Source organism: Photinus pyralis, unplaced genomic scaffold (assembly GCF_008802855.1).
Source record: "Photinus pyralis isolate 1611_PpyrPB1 unplaced genomic scaffold, Ppyr1.3 Ppyr1.4_LG5, whole genome shotgun sequence".
In the NCBI taxonomy this organism is placed as follows: domain Eukaryota; kingdom Metazoa; phylum Arthropoda; class Insecta; order Coleoptera; family Lampyridae; genus Photinus; species Photinus pyralis.
The window spans coordinates 15,152,941-15,178,120 of NW_022170596.1; the positions used below are offsets into that span (position 1 = coordinate 15,152,941).

The following is a 25,180-nucleotide window of genomic DNA, read 5'->3' on the forward strand; positions in this document are numbered from 1 at the left end:
TAACGCATATCAAATGCATCCTTGATTGATATGACTCAATAATGGTGTCATTATCTGCAAAAAACACATCTTATAACAACGATATGTGCGTTTTATCGACCTAAAAAGTAGAACGAGGACGTTAAATGTACATTGGTTGACTGAAACACAGTTGACATATAGCAAAGGTCCCTTGCGGTTTTTGTCAACAGAATGTATTTTATTATAGCGCGCACAGAACACAATCTTCGAAAACTTCATATTCCAATTCCAGTGCCGTTGGGAAGGCTGTAGAGTTGCGTATCTTTCTTGATCTCATCGATTGTTGAGACCGATACTTTTCTTTCCGTCAAATCTAACGAGAACTTAAAGCTGATTTCTGCTTTATCTCCGAAGATAGCCGCTGGGTTCTCAAACACAGCTTCTCTCTCACTCTCGCGTTTCAATTCATCATCTACGCGAACGACTTGCCTTTGCAAGCACGAGTAAACTACGAATGTTACGCACGCGACTAAAAACAGAAATAAACCGGCACCACCAATTAAAATCACCAAATTATCTTCGACGAAAACAAAGAAACCGTCTCTCTCAAAATCGTCGTCGTCCGAACAGTCCGTCACATCCTCAGTCCTTAACGTACCCATTTTAAGTCCTTTTAGTCTAGCGGGCGAGGCACAAGTGGCATTTCGAAAGGAGACACTTTTATTTATTCTCATTATTACCGTTTTCATGTTACACAAGTCACAAGACCACGAATTATTTTCTACTCTAAGAGTGTTCAACTGCTCTAGCCTCAGCACGACGTGCTCATCTAAACCGCGAAATTTATTTCTTGAAATGTCCAGCTCAACAAGTTGCTGAGGTAAAACTTTTATTCCTATTTCGGTTAAATTATTCCCGGATAAATTTAACGATCTTAGATGGTCGGGAAAGATTCCGTCCGGAAAATGATTAATTCCTATATCGGCAATGTCGAATCGTTGAAGTTTTATTGCTGTTTGCAGTATAATTCGAAGAACTTCTTCCGAAAATTGATTGCCACTTACTGATAGTTTTCGTAGCGAGTCGGCGAGCGGTTGAAACGCTACACCTTCCACGCGATTTAATTTATTATAGCTAATGTCCAGTTCGTATAATTTACTTAGGTTTAAAAAGGCAGTGTTGGTTATCTTCGCCAGTCGGTTCCTCGCTAAACACAACGTTCGCAGCTCGCCTTGATTGACGAACGTCTTCTCGAGCACCACAGGAAACATATTACCATCTAATTTAATTGAATGTATTCGTCTTAAATCTTGAAACTCGTCGGATGCGATAAACTGCATTCTGTTGTTTCCCAAGTCTAAATGTGTTAGATAAGGCAGGAGGTGGTAGATCTGTGTGTTTATCCTACTTAACCCGCACCCTCTGCACTCCAGAGTTCGCAACTCCTGAAAGATAATGTCGAAACTGTTTTACTTTGAATAAATGTTCGCTTTACACTTGAGCAACAACTGTGGCAAAACGTTTGCTTTTATTTTCTGATATTGCTAATACCTACATCGGTTTAAAGTGAAGCATGTGAATTTAAATTGCAGATTCCGCTAAAGTATAATTTAAAGGTGCACCTTTTTTTCATAAGACTAATCAAAATATCTACCTTGGTTGCACTAAGGAAATAATTTACACACATTTACATACTTTGTACAAAAGTTCCCTCTTTGCGATAATTTTCTGCATTCATCAGAAATGTAACTAGTTTTAAGTGGGTATCTTATTTTCTTTTTGTGAAATTCTGTTCCGTAATTGCGGTAGTTGCATAACTGTATTCCTACAGTGAACAATTAAAAACTCTAGACTCTAGAGCACTTCATAGAGATTAAATCCGTTCAATTTTATTCCTCACGAGTAAATAAATACAAAAGGTTAGTCATAATAATTTAGCAAATACAAATCAAAGCTTGGAGGGGTTTTCAAGGATCAGAAACATTCTTTGAACAAAGAAGTTTTAGGTTTTATACTGTTGATCAACATTGGCTCACGTGAGTGTTCAGAGCTTCCGGCTTCCGTTGCATGCGGATAACTGAGCACGTCAATATTGTAAATAATAAGGCAAAAAAAGAACGTATCCAATTTTCACAGATTTAAATTTTATTTTACTAGATAACTACATTCTTGGACGCAGGTGTCATCTGTTGTTTAGGTTTCTTGTGATTTAGATGATATAGTTAGAGAGAATATCATTGGTGCAGCACGTCTAGATAAAACATACCCACAAATTTATAATCTGGCGCGTGGCGGATGGTTCACTTAATTACTAGAAGTCATTTTTAAAAGGGCGTTCATTGATTAAAAAGATATAGGTAGGGGTGAATCTGGAGAGATTTTTGAAGGCAGTTGGCTTTGGGCTACGGAAGAGTTAACCATATTGCTAAACAAATTTCCGGTTTTGTGAAAAGGTGTAACCACAGTTTGCGTGACAAAATTTCAAGTGAGAAAATTTTTATATTTTCAGGTAAGTTTTTTTGAAACTAAAATCCTGCGAGTTTACTACTACTACTGCAAAACTAACACCGGTATGTAAATTAATTAACCGTGTTTGTTGTTACACCAAAGAAGGAATTATCGTACATTTAGAAAAAAGAAAAAACGTGATCGTTGAGTAATCGTGTTTCCGTCCCATAAATTACAGCCGTATTCGATCAAGAACAACTCAATTAAAAGTGTTAGTGTTTCCGTTGACATAAATCAGAGACTTGCTATAACGTCTCTGACATAAATGAATATTAAAAATTTTCGGCAGTTAAGTTATTTAGCCGCGAGCGAGGGAAAAGGGATTGACCTGTGTCTGAATTCGTAATGGTAAAGCGTTCAGAAACCTGTTTGGGAAAACAAATCTTCATTGCTTTATAAATATAGAAGTTGACGTCCGAAAAAATTTTTTTCAAAACCCGCCGATCCATAAGAGTAAGCCCATCGTGGCTATAAATACAATTTGTTATTTGTTGTTTTCGTTCAAACTTTATTAAATTTTGTATAAACGCCATCTGCTAAAGGAAATTATTTATGTGAGTGCTCTTATTTCTGTAAAGTTAAGGGTTGGGTAGCTTTACAATCAAGTTCGTAACTACATTTGGTTGATGTTAGTAACAGGCAAGGAAAATTGAATTTACTTTCTTAAAGATATCAATGTAGGTATCGGTAAATTGAAGCCCTTTGCATTGCATGAATTTATTTATGAACCAATTGGAGTTGGATTTGATAGTGAAGATTTAAAGTTGATTTGTGTTCAATAAATACAATCTGTAAATTGATTTATTTATTAAGTTACATTAAGTGTAACAAACTGAAAATTAAAATAACGTAAGTGCCTGTACAATTAATTTAAAATGAAAACAAATTGATTTTAGGTAATAATGAATAAGTTATTATAAAACTAAGGAAGAGAAATACAAAAATAATAATAATTCTAATAGTAACAATAATTTTAATTAAAAGTTTGGATAAGTGTAAAATTAATGTTATTAGTTATTACTGCCTAAGGATATAGCTGAAGGTAGAATTTTAATTTGTTGTAGATTGAGTTATTAGAGGTTCCGTGCTGTATAACCTACGACGATGCAAACATTTTCATCGTTCGTAAAAGTTTGTTATTTTTGTGTTACTTAATGCAGGTAGTAATCTTTGCATTTCTTTATAATGGATTTGTATGCCGCATTTCATATTTTTTGTGAATTTCAATCTTTGATGACTCGATTCAACCTCAGTGTAGAATGCAATTCATCTGTTTAGTACAGTTAACCTGTTGTTTGAAATCGCCTTCATGTTTGGTGTAATGTTTGCTACATTTTTGTTCATGTTTTGGTTACATGGTCTTGGCCCCGAACGAGGGGCGAGTTACATATCTCGAGGGTGAGATTATGCTAATTAAAACTCTTCGGTTTAAAATCTATGTGTGATATATGAGTTGATATTTTAAGATATTTTGCCATAACATGAAATTTGCCTTACAAGGTCATGTAATGTTCTATTTTGCTCGTAACAGACGGATTGTATTGCACCAAAGATGAGCCACATCCTGTGCATTTCACCCTTTGTCAGAGCCTTGGTACTTGCTTACCTGACCCATTGTTCCTAAAACTTGTTTTTAACCTCTCGAAGCCTACAAGCTACATATTTTGTAATATTGTAACTATATGTTATGCACTTACATCACTACAAACAATTATTTTTGGTACACAGTTTAATATTAATTTGTCGCCTGGTTTTTTTTTGGCACGTTCTTTTTTTCCCCAGCCCATTTCTAATGTTTATTAACCAGCTCCTAGCGAGTTTATAATTTTGTGGTGTCTGTCCGTCCGTCCGTCCGTTAGCACGATAATAAACGAATGGACCGATTACGATGAAATTTTGCAGGTGTATTCTTTATGAAATTTATAGATCGGAGTTCGTGAATTGGAATGTATTTATGGATCACGAATTGCATGAAATTCAATACGCGCATAGCTTCAACCATATAAAACACAATTCCAAAAGTTGAGCCTAATCGATCAGTATTCACAGTGCCCTTTGCGCATTTCGACCATTTACAGACCGAATTGCAAACTTTCTTATTTATGAAGGTATTTAAATGAAATTTGATACATAGCCTCTTGGAATAAAAGCAAATTTAACGCCAGTTTCAAAATTTGGTTTTGCGCATGCGCAGTGCCAACTTTCTTATTTATGGAGGCATTTAAATAAAATTTGATACATAGCCACTTGAAATAAAAGCAAATTTGGATTTGTGTAGGATGTGCAGTGCCAACTTTCTTATTTATGGAAGCAATTAAATGAAATGTCAATCATAGGTATCACTTTAAATAAAAATAAAACTAACGTCAGGTTTAAAATTGGGTTTTGTACATGCTATAGCCATACCCAGGAGCTCGTTTGCTATATTTATTTAATTTATTATTATTTCGACTAAATGTCCTAATTTTCACAATCTTCATAATAATGTTAGTTATTAAATAAACTTTTCACAATTTCAGTGTTTTATTTTACGTTCCTTCCCAACCGTACTTAAGGTCATAGCATTGTTTACTAACGTAATGGGGCCCTAAATTCGTTTCCGCAAAAAAAAAACAAGTTGGCTGCTTGTGTTCAGGTCGATAGGAAGTTGTTGTAACAGCTACGTCGAGGATTTTCTGCTACCTATCTTCCTTTCTCCTAAGAAAAGAGCACCTCTTGGAAACATAGCTGCACGTCATTAGTGAAAAAGCAAGGCCGATCCGGGCGCACTTTGACCTTGAGTTGTGCGCATGCGTCAATTGCTAGGTTGAACTGATGCACATTCACCAAGTGAATTGAAGACTATCGTGGTTGTCTCAACTCATTGAAGGTCATCATAGCTGTTGTCAATGCTAACTATAGGGTTCTTGCCTGACCATCAAACCAGCAAAAGCAGTTAGTGACCAACAGGCTGATGATGTAATAAGTCAGGAGGAATTAGAACGAGGCGAACTCCTAAAACTAGCCGAGAATAGTACTACTTTCGAAATCTTGGCGACCGTGCAACGAAAATGGTGGGTGGGGACGGCCAAAAGTAAGAAGGCATCTGGTTAGGGTACGAGGTGGTCGACAGCAACATCGAAGAGGTTCATCAGGAGAGAGAGCAACTAATCGTTAAGCACCAGGGTTGGCAAAGAGGATACCAACTGCATAAACCTACATGGGAGGCATGCTCACGTTCAAAAAAGGGGAAGCAATCTAGAGGAGGCAGAGGAGATGGATGTGAACCAGGCTGCGATAGTAGGTGACAACTTTGTGAATAAATTTATCAGCGTCAACAAAAGCACCTAGTAAGCTAGCATGCAAAAAGCAAACAACTAAAATACTCATGGTAGCCAGATATTTTGTTGAAAAGGCCAAATGTCGAATGTCTAAGAGCTAAGAGGAATAGAGGCGGTTGCGTGCATGATCCAAAAAGAAAGAGAAACCTATGCAGACCTAAATGGTGTGCAGAGAGCCCTTGGAGGAGAACCTAAAGGTTGAAAAAAAAAAAAGGGAAATCTTAAGATAGTGATAGATAAGAATAAGGGATACGTAGCGCAGGATAAAAAAAATGGCGAAAGGAATTGGAAGAGTCTCCCGAGTCAGGGGTAGTGATGATATTCGGGCGTGTACCGCATGTAGATACCTTTCTCTCTCTGCGTCGTTGTGGATTATATCAGTGCAAAGGTGTAGGTAATACGGACATTCTATACGACAGCGGGCAGTGATCGAAAAGCAAGAGACACTGTTACGTGAATATTACTCGTTGGGTTAGAGTAGCTGCGGTTCATTATTATGGTCAGGACCAAGTGATACAGTGGAGATCGTTAAATGGTGCAAGTGTGCTTGCGAATAGTAAAATATGCCAAATTAACTTGGGGATAAAATTTCAACCAAAAGTGGAAAGGACGAGGAGGAAAATTTATTTGACTTGCTTTATAAATACAAATAAAATCGTAAAGCACTGCTATGGAATTAAACAAAATTGCGCATCGCAAATAGTGCACAAATACTAAGAACCGAATTTCATCATAAAACGGAGAATTTCCATTTGTTAATGGATACCCGAATTTGCAGTGTATGCTTTAAAACTGGTAGCGCATTTTTTTTGCTTACGGTTTGTTTACAATACACTTGGATTAATTACACGAGAATCTGAATAGTGGGCTATTTAGAATCGTACGCCCCATCAACACTACGGAAATTCTAACTCTAACTGCTCCCTTCTGTGTTTGAGATTTGAGTTCGGGGCTGATAATATGAAACTGGCTTCAAACAAATTCTACTCATCAAGTGCTTTTTAGGAAAATCAAACCGGCCAGTTTAAATCGGGTGTTTAAACTGTTTACTCTGACTTCGATAAATGGCTTTTAAAATGTAGTTTTTTGTAATTTGTCACATACTCTCCAGATTAATAGCGGGTGCTTTGTTATTAGTACACAAAAAGTGGATATTCCATTATAGCCCGGTTTTGCTTTTAACTCAACTTCGCAGTGGGAAGTTCTTTGCCTAAAACGGGCGTAACATAACAATGTTTTTACATGATATGCTGATCCCTTCAATTAATTTTTGTCAATGTTTTCGGCGTACAATTCATCGGTATCCCTTAGTTCCAAAGTTGCACAGATCGTAATTAATTCCGTCCAATTTATTTCTAATGGAGTTAATTAAATTGCTACAAGCGAGTGTTTGTAAACAAGGCTAATATAATTAAACTGTAGTATTTAAAGAAGGAGATTAATTTAGGCCATTCGCAAATCTTGTCCGAACGGTTTATCTTGAAACAATTTCTGCGTTATAAACTCGAACGAGTTAAAATTTTAACTGAATTATATTTTGTTTATAAAGGAACGAAAGCCGGTCGCGCGAACGTATAGTTATAAAATATTTTATTATCGGCCATGGACTTACCGACGCCATTTTCCTACTGTAATAACAAAGTTAATGCCTGTATAAAAATGAGTAAAGGTAAAAATTAGGTACGTCGGAATGAATTTTTGAAGTACGTTCGTCTCAAAGGTTTTACTGGCGTGAAAGTTTAATGGACGCAGGATGTTTCTAGTTGATATGTTTGTCAGAAAATGTGATTAAATGTGATAATAAGAGCGACATTAAATCGAGTACTTGCGAAAGTTAAAATTTGTAGGATCTTGCACTGCGGAGATTTAGATAGGCAGGTATCTAAAAAGCCTTAAACTTGATAATATACTGGGTGGTGGCTCGAAGTGTGTTTTTTTGCTGTCGCGTTTCGCCATATTTCGCCACCTTTTCGGTGGTGGCCTAACAGTACTAGTACTTCTTTAGCGCTGTTTTTGGGCAGGCAGCCTGTGAGATGTTAAGACGGCGTTTGTCTTTTTGATAGTGAACTTTGCTTATAGGATAAAGGTAGTTGATTTAATGTACGACGCCGTCAAATGAATTAATCGTGTTCGTAAGAAGCTTTAAGCACTTTTTCCGCATCCCGGAAAATATCATAATAATAATAGCGAGGCTTTTCTACAAAGCCCTTTTGTTTCTTTAGTTCCTTGTGTACCAGAAAATTGCAGTTAACTACCAAGTAATTGGATTATTAAAAATTGTAAGTAATTAAGACTACTTTAATTAATTGTCTATCGATCGCTTGCATGCGCGGTATCTGTAAGCAGGCCCTTCATTCTGTTTTCCTCGCAGCTTTGACAATTCGTGTGTAGCCCAAATAAATGTTATTTTATATGACAATTTCTTAAGATGAAATTTGTGGCCCCGTATTCAGATTTGTAAGATAGAAATAGTTATTTTCTTTATTTTCGCTAGGTTTCATAGCACGTTTGTCTAAAATTTTCAGTGAATTGTGCGTCATTGTGTGATAAATTACTCTTGAGTTTTGTCAGGATGGTATCTTTATATTGCATAAATTCATAATCATTTTATTACCAGGTAAGTGCAATTAGCGGACTAATCAGTACCAGCGATCATCATTTATAAATAGATTGAATAAAATACAGGCCAATGGAAGGGCAACGTATCAAAGAAACATAAAATGTGCCTCGCGGAAAACATCCAGAAAGTCAATGTAAATGGGACACATTTTTCAGAATCCTATTTAATCCGTTGAAATTAGCTAGGTACAGAAGTAAATTTGTTGTATATACAGTAAAGTAACAAACTTTCTTGACATATTCTGTAAGAGGAAAGTTAGGTATATAAACTTTGAAATATAAACACGACTCATTTTTATTACATTAAAGAAGGTACACAAAATCAGAAATATCTCTCTTGTATTTACAATCTTTTACGCAGTAAAATTAATTTCGTAGAAGCAGGGCGTGTACTGAAAATTAAGCGGGAGCCTTTCAGTCTCCTGGCGAACGATAGAATGGGTGAAGGCCTCAAACACTTCCGATAACTATAGTTATTTACATAAAATTCAGGGAAATGACACGTTAGTGCTGTTGAAATATTGAAGTACGAGGCTCCTGTGGGACCGAGTACTTTAATTTCCGAGTGAAGTAATGTCATTTTCCTGACGAGTAGTGTACTAAATTTTTCCCGTAATCGTCTGTCTTAGAATAAAACTTCAATTTTCATAGTGAACTTTCATTAACATTAATCTGAAAAGTGTTCCTGCTACTGTTATGGAAACTAAAATTTCCTCACATACAGTAGGCATCAAAATGAAGGTTTGATGGCAATTTCGGGAAACAGTATATCAGATAAGACTTAGTACCTAGTGCGCTTCTTATTTATTTCCCGCGCTACGAATTCAATAGACAATACGCGTACTTGTAGAGTATAAACGAGAACTAATTGCCACAATTTCCTGGAAAATATCAATAAATTCCTTCAATTTCTTTGATCGTATAACCCCAGTTAGCGGAATATGCAAAAAAAAAGTGTGTGCTCCTTATTTCGTTATCGACGTCTTCACTGAGGGTAAGTTTTGTATTCAAAACAGTTTTCCTAACGTAAATGCGTCATTCATTTTTAAGACGTTTATCGCAAGATATACCTTAAACGTTTACTATTCGTTGTAGGTCATTAACTGAAATTTTTGAAACGGAAATAACGAATGCGTACGCGGTTTGTAACTTCGTAGATGAAAGTAATTTATAACGCCCATTTATGTTAGAATCTCATTATCACTAATATGCGTAACGTGCCCTATTCCGTATAAACCAGTTTCTTTTAACAAAACCGATTTAGCGCTTATGATCTTAAACACATAAATTATAATGTATGATGTGGGCATAAACATAAGTCGGTTATGGAACTAAAGCAACAAAAGCGAAAAATGTACGTTTCTAGCATTGTCTTATGTTGTTCTTAAGGAATGGATATTTAACTTGTAGGGAAAGCGCTCGGGGAGCAGTTATAAAACCTTTCATTGTAGAGTAAGGTAGTAAAAAAAGGGTGCAATTAGATCGTTGAATAAAATGCAGCGATTCCAGTTAGAAAAAGTGCAATATTGAGAAGAAATGTACAGTCTGAAGCATTTCTTAATTATATTCAATGCGAATACTTCACTACAAAGTAAATTCTTTTCAGTTAATATTAATTAAATGAATTAGAAACACAATATCTATCTATATCTATATAAATCTGTGTACGATCTAATATAAATAAATGCAATAGATGGTCAGGGACGGACTTGAATTGAAGTTCAGAGTTACATATTTGTGTGATTTATATTAATCAAAATTAAGCCGCGCGAAACTATGTGTTCGGCTGTTAATAATTTGTAATTGGAAATGGAATTAAGTTTGATAATTACGCAAGCTACTAGTAAATTATATTAACTTAGCTGAAAGGATTAATTAATTCCTTGCATTCTCCCCTCATAATTGATTCATAATTTAATTCTATCATTTCATGAATATGTATCGAAACGTTTCAAAAAAAGTTGCAATGGTTGGAAGTTCCTTATTTTAAAATGTTTACTACGTCTACGGCTGACAATACGGTCAAATAGTGCCTTAAATGTTGATTCTGTAAGAGGCAGACCTAGGCTGAACTACGTCTATTATAATAATGGCATTGTTATTATTCTCCAATTCAACCCTTAGTACCAGTCCGAGTTCTCGTACTTAATAGGTCCCGAGTACCATCATTTAAGCATTCGCTCGTTAGACCGAAAAAAAAGTGAGCATGCTCTCCTCCCGCCTCCACACTTATCGGCAAACATAACATGACCGGTAATTGGGTGCAAGTCTGTTGAGGGCCCAGAACAAGAGAGGGATAATAAATAAATAAATAAATATATTCGTTATTAAAATCTGACCCAAAAGATAGAGCGTCGGTTGAATTCGTTGCGGTTTGGTATGCGCCGTTCGGGTAGGTGTAGAGTTGGTCATAGTACTGTAGCTTAGTAGGAACTCACCTAACTAAACGACAGAAAACTTGAAGTCATGGCCTATGCTTGATTAATAAAACTTAAAGTAAATGTTACCGTCACGATAATTTAGAACGCGTAACATCCGGTTGTATTGTCTATCAGGCTGCCTTTGCTTTGGTTTGGCTTAGATTAAGGCTTGAAATGCAGTATTTATTTATTTATTCAGGAACACCTGAGCCTCGATTCTGTGTTCGAAATCATTAATTCTGTAAGCCCGCGAGTCTATCCATCGAGTGCGCCCTTATTTTCCGAGTTTAGTTGAAATTTGACCACTATTTGTTCAGTTTATTTTATTCAGATGTTGTCCTACGAAAATCGGTTCTTACTAACAACGCGATAAGCTGTGTTAATGTCGTGTCCAAATTCGATGTGTTCTAGACTGTAATTGAAACATTCGCAAATTTTGTGAATATTAGAAACTACATACAAATTATTATGTATTCGACTAAATTAATCGACGCTTAATGAAAAGAACTTACCTTGCAGTACGATCTGCGGTGCGGCCATTCTTAACCAACGACTTTATCGGTACAATAACTGCCCTGCGCTTTCCGTACAAAAGTTTTTTTAAGAAGTAATGTACTATATGCAAGAGTCTGGGCATATTTATACATATTTTTAATGAAATAACTTCCATTACGGGACGTTCCGATGGTTTTGTTGAATTTTTACTACTGGTATTTGACTTTCAATTTTACAAAAAACTTTACTTAAAGTGTAAGGAATACAGAACGATATAATTATACCAAATATAAGGATTATGCAAACGGTTATGTTGGCTAAAATAAATTCATGCATTGGCCAAGTTTTTTTCTCTAAGAATGTTTTTTTTTTGGGATTTCGTATAAAAACACGTATTAAATTTGAAGTAAAATAGTGCAGCGATAAATTCGATGCGCCGGATGGCGCTGAATTTGCATGCCAATTGTCGTAGTTCAAATGCCAGCTTTTCTTCCATTTTACTTCAGAATTGGTTTCCTACTAGTACGATACGACATACGATTTGTAACAGTATATTTCGTTGCGCAATATTGGTAATAAAATAATGAATGCACAACTTGACGCTTGAAAATTGCGAATTAAAAACTAACGGAAGTAGGTTAAGCAGCACTCATACCTAGCAAAAAATTCCTTTTATTAAATTGCACATTTAATTCGAATCGAATAGAGAGGTATGTCGGTTTAATTTCGTGAGGTAGAAACTGGTTCGTTAATCTTGTGCAGTAATTATTCATACGCCGACGATTTTATTCGCAGTGGCGTATGCAATATTTCAGCCTTTTTGGCGTCATTCAGTGACGTTTGTTTTACGACGCGATATTTCTGCTTTTCCACAAATACCTAGTCGACGTATTGCAGAGATGTCGGTACAACTCATTTCCCGAAGGAATGGAATTCAGACAATAGAACTGCATAATCGTAAAATGCAATCGATCAATTTCATTTTGCGCGAAAGGATAGGAGAATGTTCTAATTTTAAAATTGCTCACCAGGAATATTGTTCTGTATTGATACACAATTTCTATGCAAAATACTGATCTGAATTTATTTGATGCAACCGCCGGACTAAGGTAATGAATCGTCTTGACCTGCGCTTTATAACACCGGAATAACGTGACAAAAAAGTTATCGTACATAGTGGCTTTAATTATTACTAATTATATCAGTCAACCATATTTTATGTAATATGTTCGTTCTTAACGAGGTAGTTGAAGTGAGAACATTCGAGTAACTCAAACAGGCAGCTCGTGTTCTTATCTTAGAAAGCGAACAGATATATAAGAATACGACGTGCACAGAAAAACAGCTTTCCTGATTGAAATACCACACCTTTCGAACCTGTATCTGTTTGCGCAAGGGCTACATTTTGTCCAAAACGGGGTTAGCAGCCCTCCGATCACTTTCCGAAGGGAAGATTTCGCATTACAGAACACGACCACCTGAAGAGGAAGAGATCAAAAGATAGATATTATTACCCGGAGGCCGGAAGCATTTCTTAAGACTCGCACTTAGTCCTCTCGAATACATTTCGTAAGTCGCTTAAATCTTCCTGGATTGAGCTAGATAAAATAATGATTCGTCAATATACGCAAGCGCTATTACGCGATAATCCCTCTCGGTACCTATCTAGTGAAAAGTTGCAGGCGCATTACGCAACTCGAAAGGCATACATCGGAAACGGAAAATACCGAGTGGATTTGGTTCGTTTTCCGCTTGTTCTTTTGAAAACAATTCGCGAAATATTTATTTGATGTGGCGGTTTGTTATATCCAAAAGCCTTGCGAAGGACTTTCAAGGAATCTCCCCACGTCGTTTGCATACCTTGCCACCGGGGTGCAGCTTGGCCATCCACTGAAATGGTCAATTAAATGCATTGTCATCGGTAATGTGAAGGCCTTGCAATCATCAGTTTTTCGTTCTAGACAAAATGGAAGATGGAATTCGTGAGGCTATCGAGGACATAGGGCAGCCACTTTGCGATTTTGCTATGTAAAATTTCATGAGAAGGATATGGTCCTCTAAGCGTGGTCATGGTGATCATTTAGCAGATTTAGCTGATGTTATTTTCCATTATTAACGCCATACCTTCCTCTTTACAATGTAATAAATATCCGAACATTTATCTTCCTTTGAATATCAAAATAACACCTCTTATTGGAAAACCCGTTAGTTGCGAAAGGGGGGAGCAGTCGTGTTTCTCGTGGACGTTATTACACTTACCATGAGCATTTGCAACTGCTCGTTGGTCATCGATACAGAACGGACTTCAGACGTGTTAAGGTGAACGTTGAAGATCTTCAGGAACCGAATTTAAATCTTGCGCGTGGATGAGGTGACTCATCACGGTTCCATAAGTATGCAGCATATAAACCTATATATAAATATGCATAAAATATGCAACACATGCTAAGCCACTGGTCAAGAATTAACAAAATGTAGAGATGCAACACACGATCAAGATAGAAAATCGCGTTGCACACGAAACTGGCAAAACACAAAATATTCTGTTTTCATGCGCCGTGACTTCGGATTCTTCACATTACACGGATTACTGCACGTTCGGTTTCTTCTAAGTCACAGTCTCCTTTGGGCTTTGATAAACTTTCGTGGGATTCGTACCTTTCTTCATTTTTTCAGATTAGTCGTATTTTATTCGGTTCTCCTTCACATCATCGGATTCTTCAATTTGTTGTTGATGATTTTTGAGTTATTTAGATCCGAGAGATTCATCAGTTAATTCAGATTTTTGTGGTTCCTCAATGTTTCCTATTTTCAGTTTTTTCACAATTTTTATTCCTCGGATTCATTCGGATTCTTTAGTTTTTTTAGAATTATTCCGACTTTTCAAATTCTGTAAATCAATAGGATCCTTCAAATTTTTGCAAGTTTCTTCAAATTCTTCCTGTTTCTCTTTATATTATTAGAAATTGTTTCAATTCCCCCTTCCTTTCTTTGAAAACCTGCATTTCTTTTCCTAGGTTCATCTGCTCCAGATACTTGGGTTCGTCAGAGTTTCCGATCTTTGAACTCTTCCGATTCTTCAGAAGTTTGGTTTCTTTGGATCATTCATATTCTTTCACTTCTTGGTAATTTTCTGGCTCAACAGATCCATCAAGTTCTTTAGATCCAGCATGTCTTTATAATGGGCCCATCCATTAAGTAACATATATTTGTCATTTTTTGTTGGGGTTTTTGCAAAATTTAAAATTATCCACAGAAACTAGAATTTTGTGCCTTCCATAAATCCCTTAAAATAGCTAATGAAACGTATTCAAAGACGTTAATGCTGAATAAAAATGGTAAAAATCCAATAAATTCTTTCTATTCGGATTCTAGAAACCTTTCATTCAGATTCTACAACTCCTTTGATTTACCACATTCTCCAAGACCTTGAGAGGTTCCACCCTGTATATACAACTTACGATGATGCACACATTTTGAGAGTTGGCAACCATGCAATTTCTAGGTGGGAAAAAGCTGCCTGCGCCATCTAGAAAGCACGAACGGGGGTTATGTTTAGCATCTTGTCTGGAATGACGGTCGTGAACGCGTCGCTCCATAAATGTTTATTGTTATCTTATGTTATTTAATGCAGGTAGTAATTTTTGCATTTCTTTATATCGTATTTGCATTTTGTATGCCGCATTTTATATTTTTTGTGTGTTTGAATCTTTGTTTTTGAAATTTACTTGGTTTAACCAATATGCAGAATCATGTGTGTGATACCGTTATGCTATTGTTTGTAATTGTTTACGTTTTTGGTGTAATGCTTGCTTAATTTATGTTTATTGCTGTTGATTACTTGGTCTTGTCCATGAAGAAACATTCATATAAGTTTTGATAATTTTATTTTAATATGTGGAAATTACCGACTCGTTTGATGTATGAATTGACTTGTTTGTTACTAACAATTTTCTCCGTGAATGATCAGTCACGGGGGCGGTAAAAACTGTAACCATTTGAAGTACGACACCTAATTCCGTGATTATCTTCGACATCTAACTGTAGGCTCGAAACCCCGAAACCAGGGGCGGGCTACCCATCTTGCCGGAGCGGGATTACGCTAATCAAAGCTCTTCAGTTTAGAATCTATGTGCGATAAATGAGTGGCGATTGAATAATTTCCACATAATCTTGTTTTTAGTTAAATTTGCCTACAAGGCCATGTAATATTCCATCTTGTTTTTAACAAAAGGACTTTATTGCACCAAAGATGAGTCATATCCTGTGTATTTCACCCTTTTAGAATCTTGGTACCTGCTTACCTGACCCCTTATTCCCCAAAGTTGTTTTTAGCCTATAGGTTACCTCTTAAAGTTTACCTGCTATTTTTTTTTGATGTTATAATTTTATGTTACGCATTCACATCATTAAAACAATTAATTTTACAACACAATTTGATATTAATTTGACGGCTCGTTGGTTTTTATTGGTAAGTTCTTTTTTTCCCAGCCTATTTCTATTTTTATTCGGTGAACTACCATTTTCAAAGTTTATTTTTGCAATGTAATTTATTTTGGACTTAAATTTCCGAGCTTTTACAGTCAATAATAATTGCGATCATTATTAAACAAACTTTTAACAATTTGAGTGTTTTATTTTACGTCCCTTTCCTACTGTGCTTCAGGTCAAAGCGTTGTCTACAACCAACATAAGGGGGCCCTGCCTTAGATGTTTTATCACGTGCCACTTTTCAAATTTAAGCGGGATCTTGTTTAATTTTGGAGGGAATCTTCATTTGGGTGGCCATTTTTGAACGTTGCCGGGTTGACTTTATTTCCGTGTTCTTGTAGTGTGAAGTTAGCGTAGAACCTGGGGGTTAAGTACACTACAACCTCTAGATCACTCGGATCTTACCTTGTAATGTCAATAATTCAAATATTCCAGTCTTACACTGCGATTTCCATTAAAAAGACGTGTACAGAAAAACACAAACACTAAACTAAATTTGCCTTAGAAATTCCACTTCTTTTCTCCGAATACGTGACAAAAAACCCGAACTGGACCATTCAATTTAACCAAAAGTACTCAAAATCTCTTAATTAACTAACTAACGTTCTTCAATAAACTTATACATACATAAACTGATTGTCTTTCATATGTCTAAAAATCGAGAATCCGGGAGCAGTGCTGCAACAATTGGGGTCACTCTACCCAACGAGCAAAGTGTGGCGGCGAAAAACCAAAAGCACAAGGCCACGGCCTTCCGTTAAAGCACTTCTTCTTTGATTTAACACATTTGCCTCTCTTGTACCTTATTCGATTCCACCTCCTAATTCTGTAGTTAAAATAAACAAAATCCTCCTATCCAAACGCGCACCTGCGACAACATCTGTTTACAAAATTAATTAACTTTTAGCGATAAGCACAATAGACAATCTTAAAATTAAATAAACTTCTACAAACATCCCTTATCTGTCCTTAACGCAATTTTGCAAGAAAATGAACAAATTAGTATCGTCTAAACTACGTAACTTAACACATTCTCAATTCTTCAGATTCGGTAAATTTTTCAGCTTCTAATTTGGATTGCAGTTTGGTTCAACCTTCTTACTTTAAGTTTGGGAAATTGGGTCTCAAAATTGTTACGTGAACACAACCCCATTCGCTCTTTGCACACGAACAAGGGCGGAAGCCGCAATTTAGTAAACTAAGAACTTTACTATTATCAACCACGCACGTTCCCACTAAAGCTAATGTATAGCTTCAATTACGACAACAACCCTTCCTGGACCAAAAAATAAATACAATACCGGCCATAACAAAACTGTTCAAGTCGAAAGCTTTGCTTAAGGATTCACTGAAATAAAAATACTTTGCATCAGATCAGTCCATTACGTCGACACGTAATCAGTCCGCTACGGAAAAGAGCAAGCATAAGCTGGAAGCAATAAGGTTTTGTCACTTGCAAGTAATCTAATGCGTGGTACGATCGTTAGCTGTCTGATAACGTGTGAAAACTTGCGCAGATAAATTGCTAATGCACGGAGAGGGATGAAAAGCTTTACGCGGTTGACGATTTACGCGTAAGATCCAAATAAGATATTGATTTGCGAATACCCATTTTTTAACGCTTTAACAAGTGTCGCATTTTATTTTGTTGTGGAAATGCTATTTCCAACCTGAAACGAGCACGAATTTCTGTATAGAAGTTCGAATTTGATCGATAGTGAAGTATTACGACGATACAACCTGGTTTAAGTACCTACGTCATGTTATAGTAGGTAGTGATCCTCGGAGAGCCGTAGTATGCAATAGTTAATTAATCTTCTGTAAGTATGCGTAGCACAGCATAAAGGGCGTGTGGTCGAAGAATTCCCCTAAAAACATCTTGTTTATTAATTCTTTTCAATTCGGTTTTCCATAAAATGTGCGCTCTTTTTTATGTAAATAGATGGAGACGTGCTCGCTATTGAATTTTTTTGAGTTATGGGTCATGTTCTTTCCCCGCGCTATTATGTCTGTTACACGCACTTCATAAACCCTCTGTAAATATTGTATAATCAATTAAATTTTACACGTCACTGATCTAGAGCTGATAACATAATGGGATGTCTAAAATGTCTCACTTGATTATAATTTCATTTAGTTCATGTTAGACCTTTGCCCTTCCACCATTTTGATCGACCGGTAATTTTGAAACGCAATAAATTAAACAAATATAGCAAACGAGCTCCTGAGTATGGCTATAGCGATGAGCAAAACCAAATTTTAAACCTGATGTTAGTTTTGCTTTTATTTAAAGTGTAATGTATGAAATTTCATTTAATTGCTTCCATAAATAAAAAAGTTGGCACTGCACATCCTACACAAAACCAAATTTGGAAAATGGCGCTACATTTGATTTTATTCCAAGTGGATATGTATCAAATTTCATTTAAATCCCTTCATAAATAAGAAAGTTTGCAATTCGGCCTGTAAATGGTCGAGATGCGCAAAGGGCACTGTGAATGCTGATCGATTAGGCTCAACTTTTGGAATTGTGGTTTATATGAGTAAAGCTATGCGCATATTGAATTTCATGCAATTCTGTTCATAACTAACGGAAATGTCAAAAGGGTTTACTTTATTTTTTTGTCTACATTGCCAATTCACGAACTCCGATTTACAAATTTGATAAAGAATCCACCTGCAAAATTTCATCGTAATCGATCCATTCGTTTATGAGTTATCGTGCTAACGGGCGGACGGACAGACGGACAGACACCGCAAAATTATAAACTCGCTAGGAGCTCGTTAACTCGTTAATAAAGAGAACAAGTAACTGAACATAAGATTATTCATTCGTCAGAAGGAAAGCCAAATCCACTTGGTTTCCTGGTCACGGGAAACATCCACTAGTGGTGGGTGAATGGAAACACGGTGCTTTTTCAGCTTTTTTGCTATGTGCAATGACACCCGCACCCACATTAGCACCTGTTCTGCTACAACTTACCACAACTTTTTTATAAAAAATTTTTGATCATACAACTATTACCTCGATGAAGACTTAAATTTTGTTAATTTGAGAAACTCAGCAGCCTTGATCGCTTCCCCACAATTCCAAATAATTAATTAACATATTTTTAATTAATGCCGACTACAATCCTGGGTGTGAATAGAAGAATTTATCTGAAGAACTCTTATATCTTGGGTCGTAATTTGGGTTCGGTTAACCACAGCTCATCATTGACTAATAACATTAATTTATTCGACGTACATAAAGAACTAATAATTCTAAAAATAAAGCGCACTCAACGCCCGAAGACAATATACCACGCACATGCGACCGATTAAAATAAATTACATTTCAAATAAAACATATGCAAAAAAACACCAACGGATGTTGCTTCGGAATCTGTACTTTCACTTGATTTTTCATTTAAACAAAGATGTAATTGCAAATGTGAAAGTGGCTTTTTGTACTAAAAACTTCTAAGAAAGGTTTCACTTATGCGATTACACAACACCCAAACTACTTCTTTGTATAAAGGAGACTACACTTAAGATTAATTTGAACTGGAATATTTACTTTTATAAGAACGAATTAAAATCTCTTAGAACATAATCTAAAGTAAACTTTCTTTTACAAAAACTTTACAACCACCAAGACTGACTGTCTTTCACAAAAAAAATCATTAACCAAAAAGCCCTGTTTTCCGTCTGCTAAGCCTTTTTAACTGTTCCTTTTCATTCAACCTTTCAATGCTGCTTGATTATTATTTTGTTAAATTAGCTAATCAAATCCACCGGCTCCCTCTCCCATCTACCTTCAATATGCATCTCTCGATAAGCTAACACCTGTGTTTACACTGCGAACACCTGTTTATCTTCAAATTAATTAGATTTTACGGAGCGACAGCAAATTCCTTATCGCAAGACTGAGTTTAAGTGGGATGAAGTTTAAAAAACCTAATCTTCCTTAACGCGTAATCTCGTAGAATAATCAATCGGAATACAAGGCGATTATTTAAACAAAATTAAGCATCTAATCGTTCTAATACAAAATATCATTGACTTCAAATTCAAATGAACGAATTTGTGTTCAATCCAATTTAACAACCACATTTACCTTAAAAAAATTAACATTAAATTATACCTACAGAATATCCCATCAATACTATAGGTGCTGATATAAATAAAAACGTCCACGAGACGTATTTTGCATTTAAATAATGTACTAAACATATAGGTAATATAGGTAATTACTAATTAATTAATAATAATTAATAATAGTATTTGCCACTCAGACACAAAGTACAAGCACAAACATACCGTGAGGACATAAGGGACCCACTACGTTTTTTTAATGAAATATTGTGTCATTTGGAAGCTCCTTTTATGCTGAATTCATCTCGAGTTTGAAAATTGAATAATTCATTTTCAAAATAAATCGAAATTATGCGAAGCTGTCACTGTGACATAAAAAATTGTCAGTTTCAACTTAACTAAAATAAAACGGAAAGCATAAAAGATAGGTATAGGAAATGTAATACTTGATCGATGTAGAATTTGTTTCGACATTGGAAAATGCAGAAAAATAATCATGTTTCATTGGAAAAAATCAAGTTTTTAAGGTTTGAAGTTATTAAAGTTGACCATTAGTTTTAAACGCGCCGTAGAAGGGCGATCAAAATTTAAATCATTGTCATACAGCATGAACTACTGTCGAATTTGGAATACTTTTTGAAATTCAAGTCATAGGTACAGGGCAGTCAAACGCCAAAAATTTTGAACAATCTTGAATAACTTGAGAACCTTTGATGCTGATTGCTGGGTATAGGAGAATGTGGTATCAGACGACTTAGATATTGTCATGTAGTGTTGATGAATTGCTCCATTTAATTAGTGTGTGGCTAATAGTAGACGAATGTTTCTAACCTCACTTCACCATACATGCCTTTCATCCTTCACAATTCTACAGATTTTCAAAAATATTCTTCAGATATTCAGATATAACGTCCAACATCAACATTATTCATTACATTCTCATGATTCGTTTAACTATCCTGACGTATCGCCTGATGATGGACGAGGCCGTCCGAAATCGATAGCGACCAACTAACATTTTCAATAAAAATTAGTGTAATACATTCGTCTACTATTGTCATGTAGATTTCCAAAATGCGAGAAAATACAGGGTGTTCTATTTTTAAAAAAAACGTATCGACATCCGGTGAAACCGGAAGTGAAACGATCATGATATTTGATTTGGATAGATCATTAAAACATATGTTTATATGCACATTTTCAGGTTTAATCATTCATGAATGTCCTTTAGGTAACGGTTTGCGTGAAACAACCTGTATACAAAACGTAACCTGTAACGGGAGCCCGTAACGTATTTAAATTACTTCGATTTTTTATTTGCATTAAGTTTCCAAAACGTCCTCGTAGAGTAGAAATTCCTTGGAAGTTATTTTATAGTGCAGTGGCTCACAAAGGAGTATGTCTCTGCCAGGTCAGTTTACAGGATCCTCGATGCTTTCCCATTTCCATTTGTTCATTATTCCCTTGTTTATTTCTACCAAAATGTTCAAGTTGCAATCATTGTTAAGGTTGGAGTTAAGTTGCTTATTGTTATAGTTATATTATTGTGAAGACCAAATAAAAACTATTGACATCACTATTTTCCATGAACGTATTTGAGGAGGTCAAAGAAAAAGCTGAAGTATGTTGTGCTTGGGGGGTATTTTATGTTAAAAAATAAAATATTTTGTTATTCGCTTCAAAACAGGCGACTTATCAAACGAAAACGACACTCGTTCATTGCAATTCTTGGCGAGTTGAACAGGCAAAGGATACGAGCGACAGCGCTATAAACAATACGTTGAACATCTTTTAGAGCTTGCGAAAATATTGTAGTGACAAAGAAAATTAAAGACTAATAATTTGTTTTAGGGAGCTAAATGAATTCTACTCTTAATGGGTATTCTTTGTTTCGCAAACACGCCATTTATTTGTTAGGGGCGGTTAAATTGATTTAAGTCTGAAGTAGGTGAATTTTATAAGGAAAGATGGATTCGCTTTAACGTTACAAAGGTCTTAGGGAGACACTTTGCCGGTTCAAAGAGGGTACGAGGCACAATGAATATCTAAGAGTTAATTAGCAAAACATAATAACATCAAACAGCTATTTGTAGTGAGGAAGAAATACTCCTTTTGTTTGAAATATACTTTGCGAATGATAAAACATAATGAGAAAAAACTTTGTTAAGTGGTACTTTTTCGTTCATACGCCTAAAAGTGTTTACATACTATCTAATAAATAATTAATTTTATTAAATGTATGCATGTAGTATGTATGCATATTGAACTTTCATTAAGGTAACAATACATATTTTCCAATCCAGTAATATCAACTATGATGAAAATGGGAAGGCGCATAGTGTACAGGCTGAACAAGTGAGGTTACGTGATTTGTTTATAATTTTTGTGATGAGAAAATATACTATTTACAAAGTATCATGTGTCAGCGTTAACTCCGTGCTTGTGTGAAGAAGTGACACTCCGTCAACCCACTGCGTAGACGTGGATGGCCATTACGAGATTGGAGAATCCACATCAAAGAAGACCAGGAAATTTAAGATGTAACAACGATATATAATTCCAATCTGGCCCAATTATGAATTTAAACCATCCGGGGACACACAGAGGTACAAAAAAATACATCAACATCCGTCCAGCTGTTCAGGAGGAGTTCAGTGACAAACACACGTACAGTAGAATTTTATATACAGTGTTATTCATTTAGATTTAGAAGTTAGCATAGGGATTTCTACTTTTAAATGACAAACACCCTTCTGAAAGACGCCTAATTTTATGCAACCAAAATAACATGCGCACGCATCATTCTAGAATTTAGTAAAAACGACAAGTAAAATAGTATGCTCTGAGGTTATGATGAAGAGATATTAAATGAAGCTGCTATTTCCCTTAAGTTTCTTATAGATTCTCTTCCACAAAAATTAAAACATTCACTTTCCTATCCTCCGTTAAAATTGAGGATTGCTTACGGCGTCTTATGTGGATCGTATTTAAACAAGCACTGATTTTAAAAATACAGAAAATAAGGCCAGTAGACAATATCAACTTTTTCTTCAGCACACGAACGAACATAAAAAAACGGAAGCCCAAGCAATAATATTCGAATTAGTAAATATGACAGTAAAATCTAAATTTGTTTTAAGTTATTTTGGTTGCATAAAATTAGGCGTTTTTTAGAAGAGTTCTTGTTATTTAAAAGTAGACATAGGAAAATCAATACACAAATAAGTTTGACCTGACTTGCAGTTTTCGATAATGAACCCACCGTGAAAACTGGTGGTTACAATATTACTTAAAATTTGCCTATCACGAGCAAACTAAATTAAACGCAATCGACAAATGGATCTACCTCTTGAATCTATGACCAACCGGTAGTTTCGCCTACTTAAATGAATTGAACTTTGTAGTAGTCCTAAGTATGTCTTACTTTGCGTGGATAAAATTCCACATTCAAAAAATAACTCCATTGAGAGCCCATGTTGGATATCGCACTACGTGGCTGATTATCGTTACTCTAGCTAGAGGCTTTTACTTGCAATATCAATAGCAAACGCTTTACTAAGTTACTGTTGCTCAAATATACGTTATAAGCTTAGTCTAATTAATGACTTACCAAAATATCCTTGAATGCGTCAGGCAATAGCTCCATTAATTTATTTTCACTAAGCTTTAGCACTTGCAGTTTAGACAGCCTCGCAAATATTCTAGGCACAAGCTCCTCGATACGATTGCGTTCCAACGTTAATATTCGTAATTCCGTTAAATGTTTAAACACGTCACTCGATAATCTCTGAATTAAATTATCATTTAAATATAGTTCGACTAAATTCACTAGGCCCCGAAAATTGTGATCAAACACTGCGGTTATGTTATTAAATGCCAAATCGAGAACCTTTACGGTCGGTACGCCCCAAAAGGAATGCATACCAATCTGGACAACGCTCGATCTCGTTATTCGAATTTCCTCTAATGTTTTAAATTTCTGGAACACTGGACCTATTGTTAACGAATTCCAATTACTTTCGGGTGCAGATATATCGAGCACTTCCATTCCCGAATCCATATCCTTTACGGGAAGAGACTCCATCATCCCTCCCTCTATGCAAGCAGTTTTCTTTCGACCACTTTCGTCTAACGCACAAGAACAATGGGATGGACAAATTGCGCTACTCGTACACAGCCAAATGAGCATGAAGCACGTGAATGGTAGATGCCAATGCCAGAGCATTCTGTAACAAAAGCAGCTGTTAATTTACGTTACTAAAATCTTTCCGTTAATATTTTGATATACAACCCCAGAGTTACAAACAAAGATCCGCGTTTTAAATAGATTTTCCCTACGGAATTTATTTCCATGGAAGCACAGGTTCTTTTAGACCTCGCTCAATAAATGGGAGCTTATTAATTGCAGAAATTTAAATTTAGCATTCGTATTTCGTAGCGCATACCGTATGACTAGAAACTTTTAAACGACTTTCTGGGGCTCAGGTACGTCGAGTTAACTACCCTCTTCTCATTAGTGTAATTCGTGGCATCCATCTACGTACTCTCAACGAGAGTTTTTATTTCTCGCTACATGTACGCCGAATAGGTACATATAAATAAAGATACCGTATACTATTCGACTTAATTGCCATCTTTTGATATAAGTATTTCGATTTAATTAATTGGAATAGAATTTCCATTCCCAATTTTATATGTGGGTAAAATTGAATGGAAAGTTGAAGTGTGTTTTGCATCGAAGAATCTATGTTCTTAAAGCGGGGAATTAAAAACATAAAGATTAAATAAAATTGCAGTACGCTTTCTGAAACATCGCGCACCTGATCGCGCATCTATTTATAAATTATCAACATCGAGGGTACGAACGGGTCTACTCAGATCTTTGACCTGGTGAAAGACTGTGATCTCTACTATTAGACTGAACGGGAACGCAATTAATCTGGGATAAGCCGCATTCTTTTTCCATGTCTTATAAACGCGGTGCAATTACCGAAGAGCGCTGACCTTACCCTAGGGTAATTTTCTACAACGTAGAAATTTCTGAATCCGGATAGCATCCATGTGAGTTTTGTTAAATATTTAATATAACGGCAGTTATTGTTTCTAAACATTTTTCTCAAATAAAAGATAACTAATAATGGAAAATAATGGTGAAAATAAAAAAGGTTTAAATTAAAAAAATTAAATTTTCGCATTTTTTTCAAGAATGCAAATTCTGACAAAAATTTCTGAGCACCCTGTATATACTTTTTGAATATTTTTTACTATAGGTAAAGCCCATAACTTGTT

The 25,180-nt window shown here is 35.6% G+C and overlaps 1 protein-coding gene across 1 annotated transcript; it reads right to left on the minus strand.

Moving 5' to 3' along the window:
• On the minus strand, positions 1-24,092 carry LOC116172135 (insulin-like growth factor-binding protein complex acid labile subunit). The gene is made up of 2 exons (XM_031489281.1): positions 23,502-24,092; positions 1-1,406 (listed from the first exon to the last, which is right to left on the minus strand). Exons 1-2 carry the CDS (start codon positions 24,078-24,080, stop codon positions 237-239), a joined length of 1,749 nt encoding a protein of 582 aa, XP_031345141.1. The 5' UTR covers positions 24,081-24,092; the 3' UTR covers positions 1-236.
• Positions 24,093-25,180: the final 1,088 nt, after the last annotated feature.

Excerpts from the sequence above, each read along its gene's own strand:
- LOC116172135 (XM_031489281.1), bottom strand. The coding sequence starts at position 24,080 with ATGCTCATTTGGCTGTGTACGAGTAGCGCAATTTGTCCATCCCATTGT. Across the intron at positions 1,407-23,501 it reads ACGCATTCAAGGATATTTTG|GAGTTGCGAACTCTGGAGTG; the intron begins GTAAGTCATTAA and ends ATTATCTTTCAG.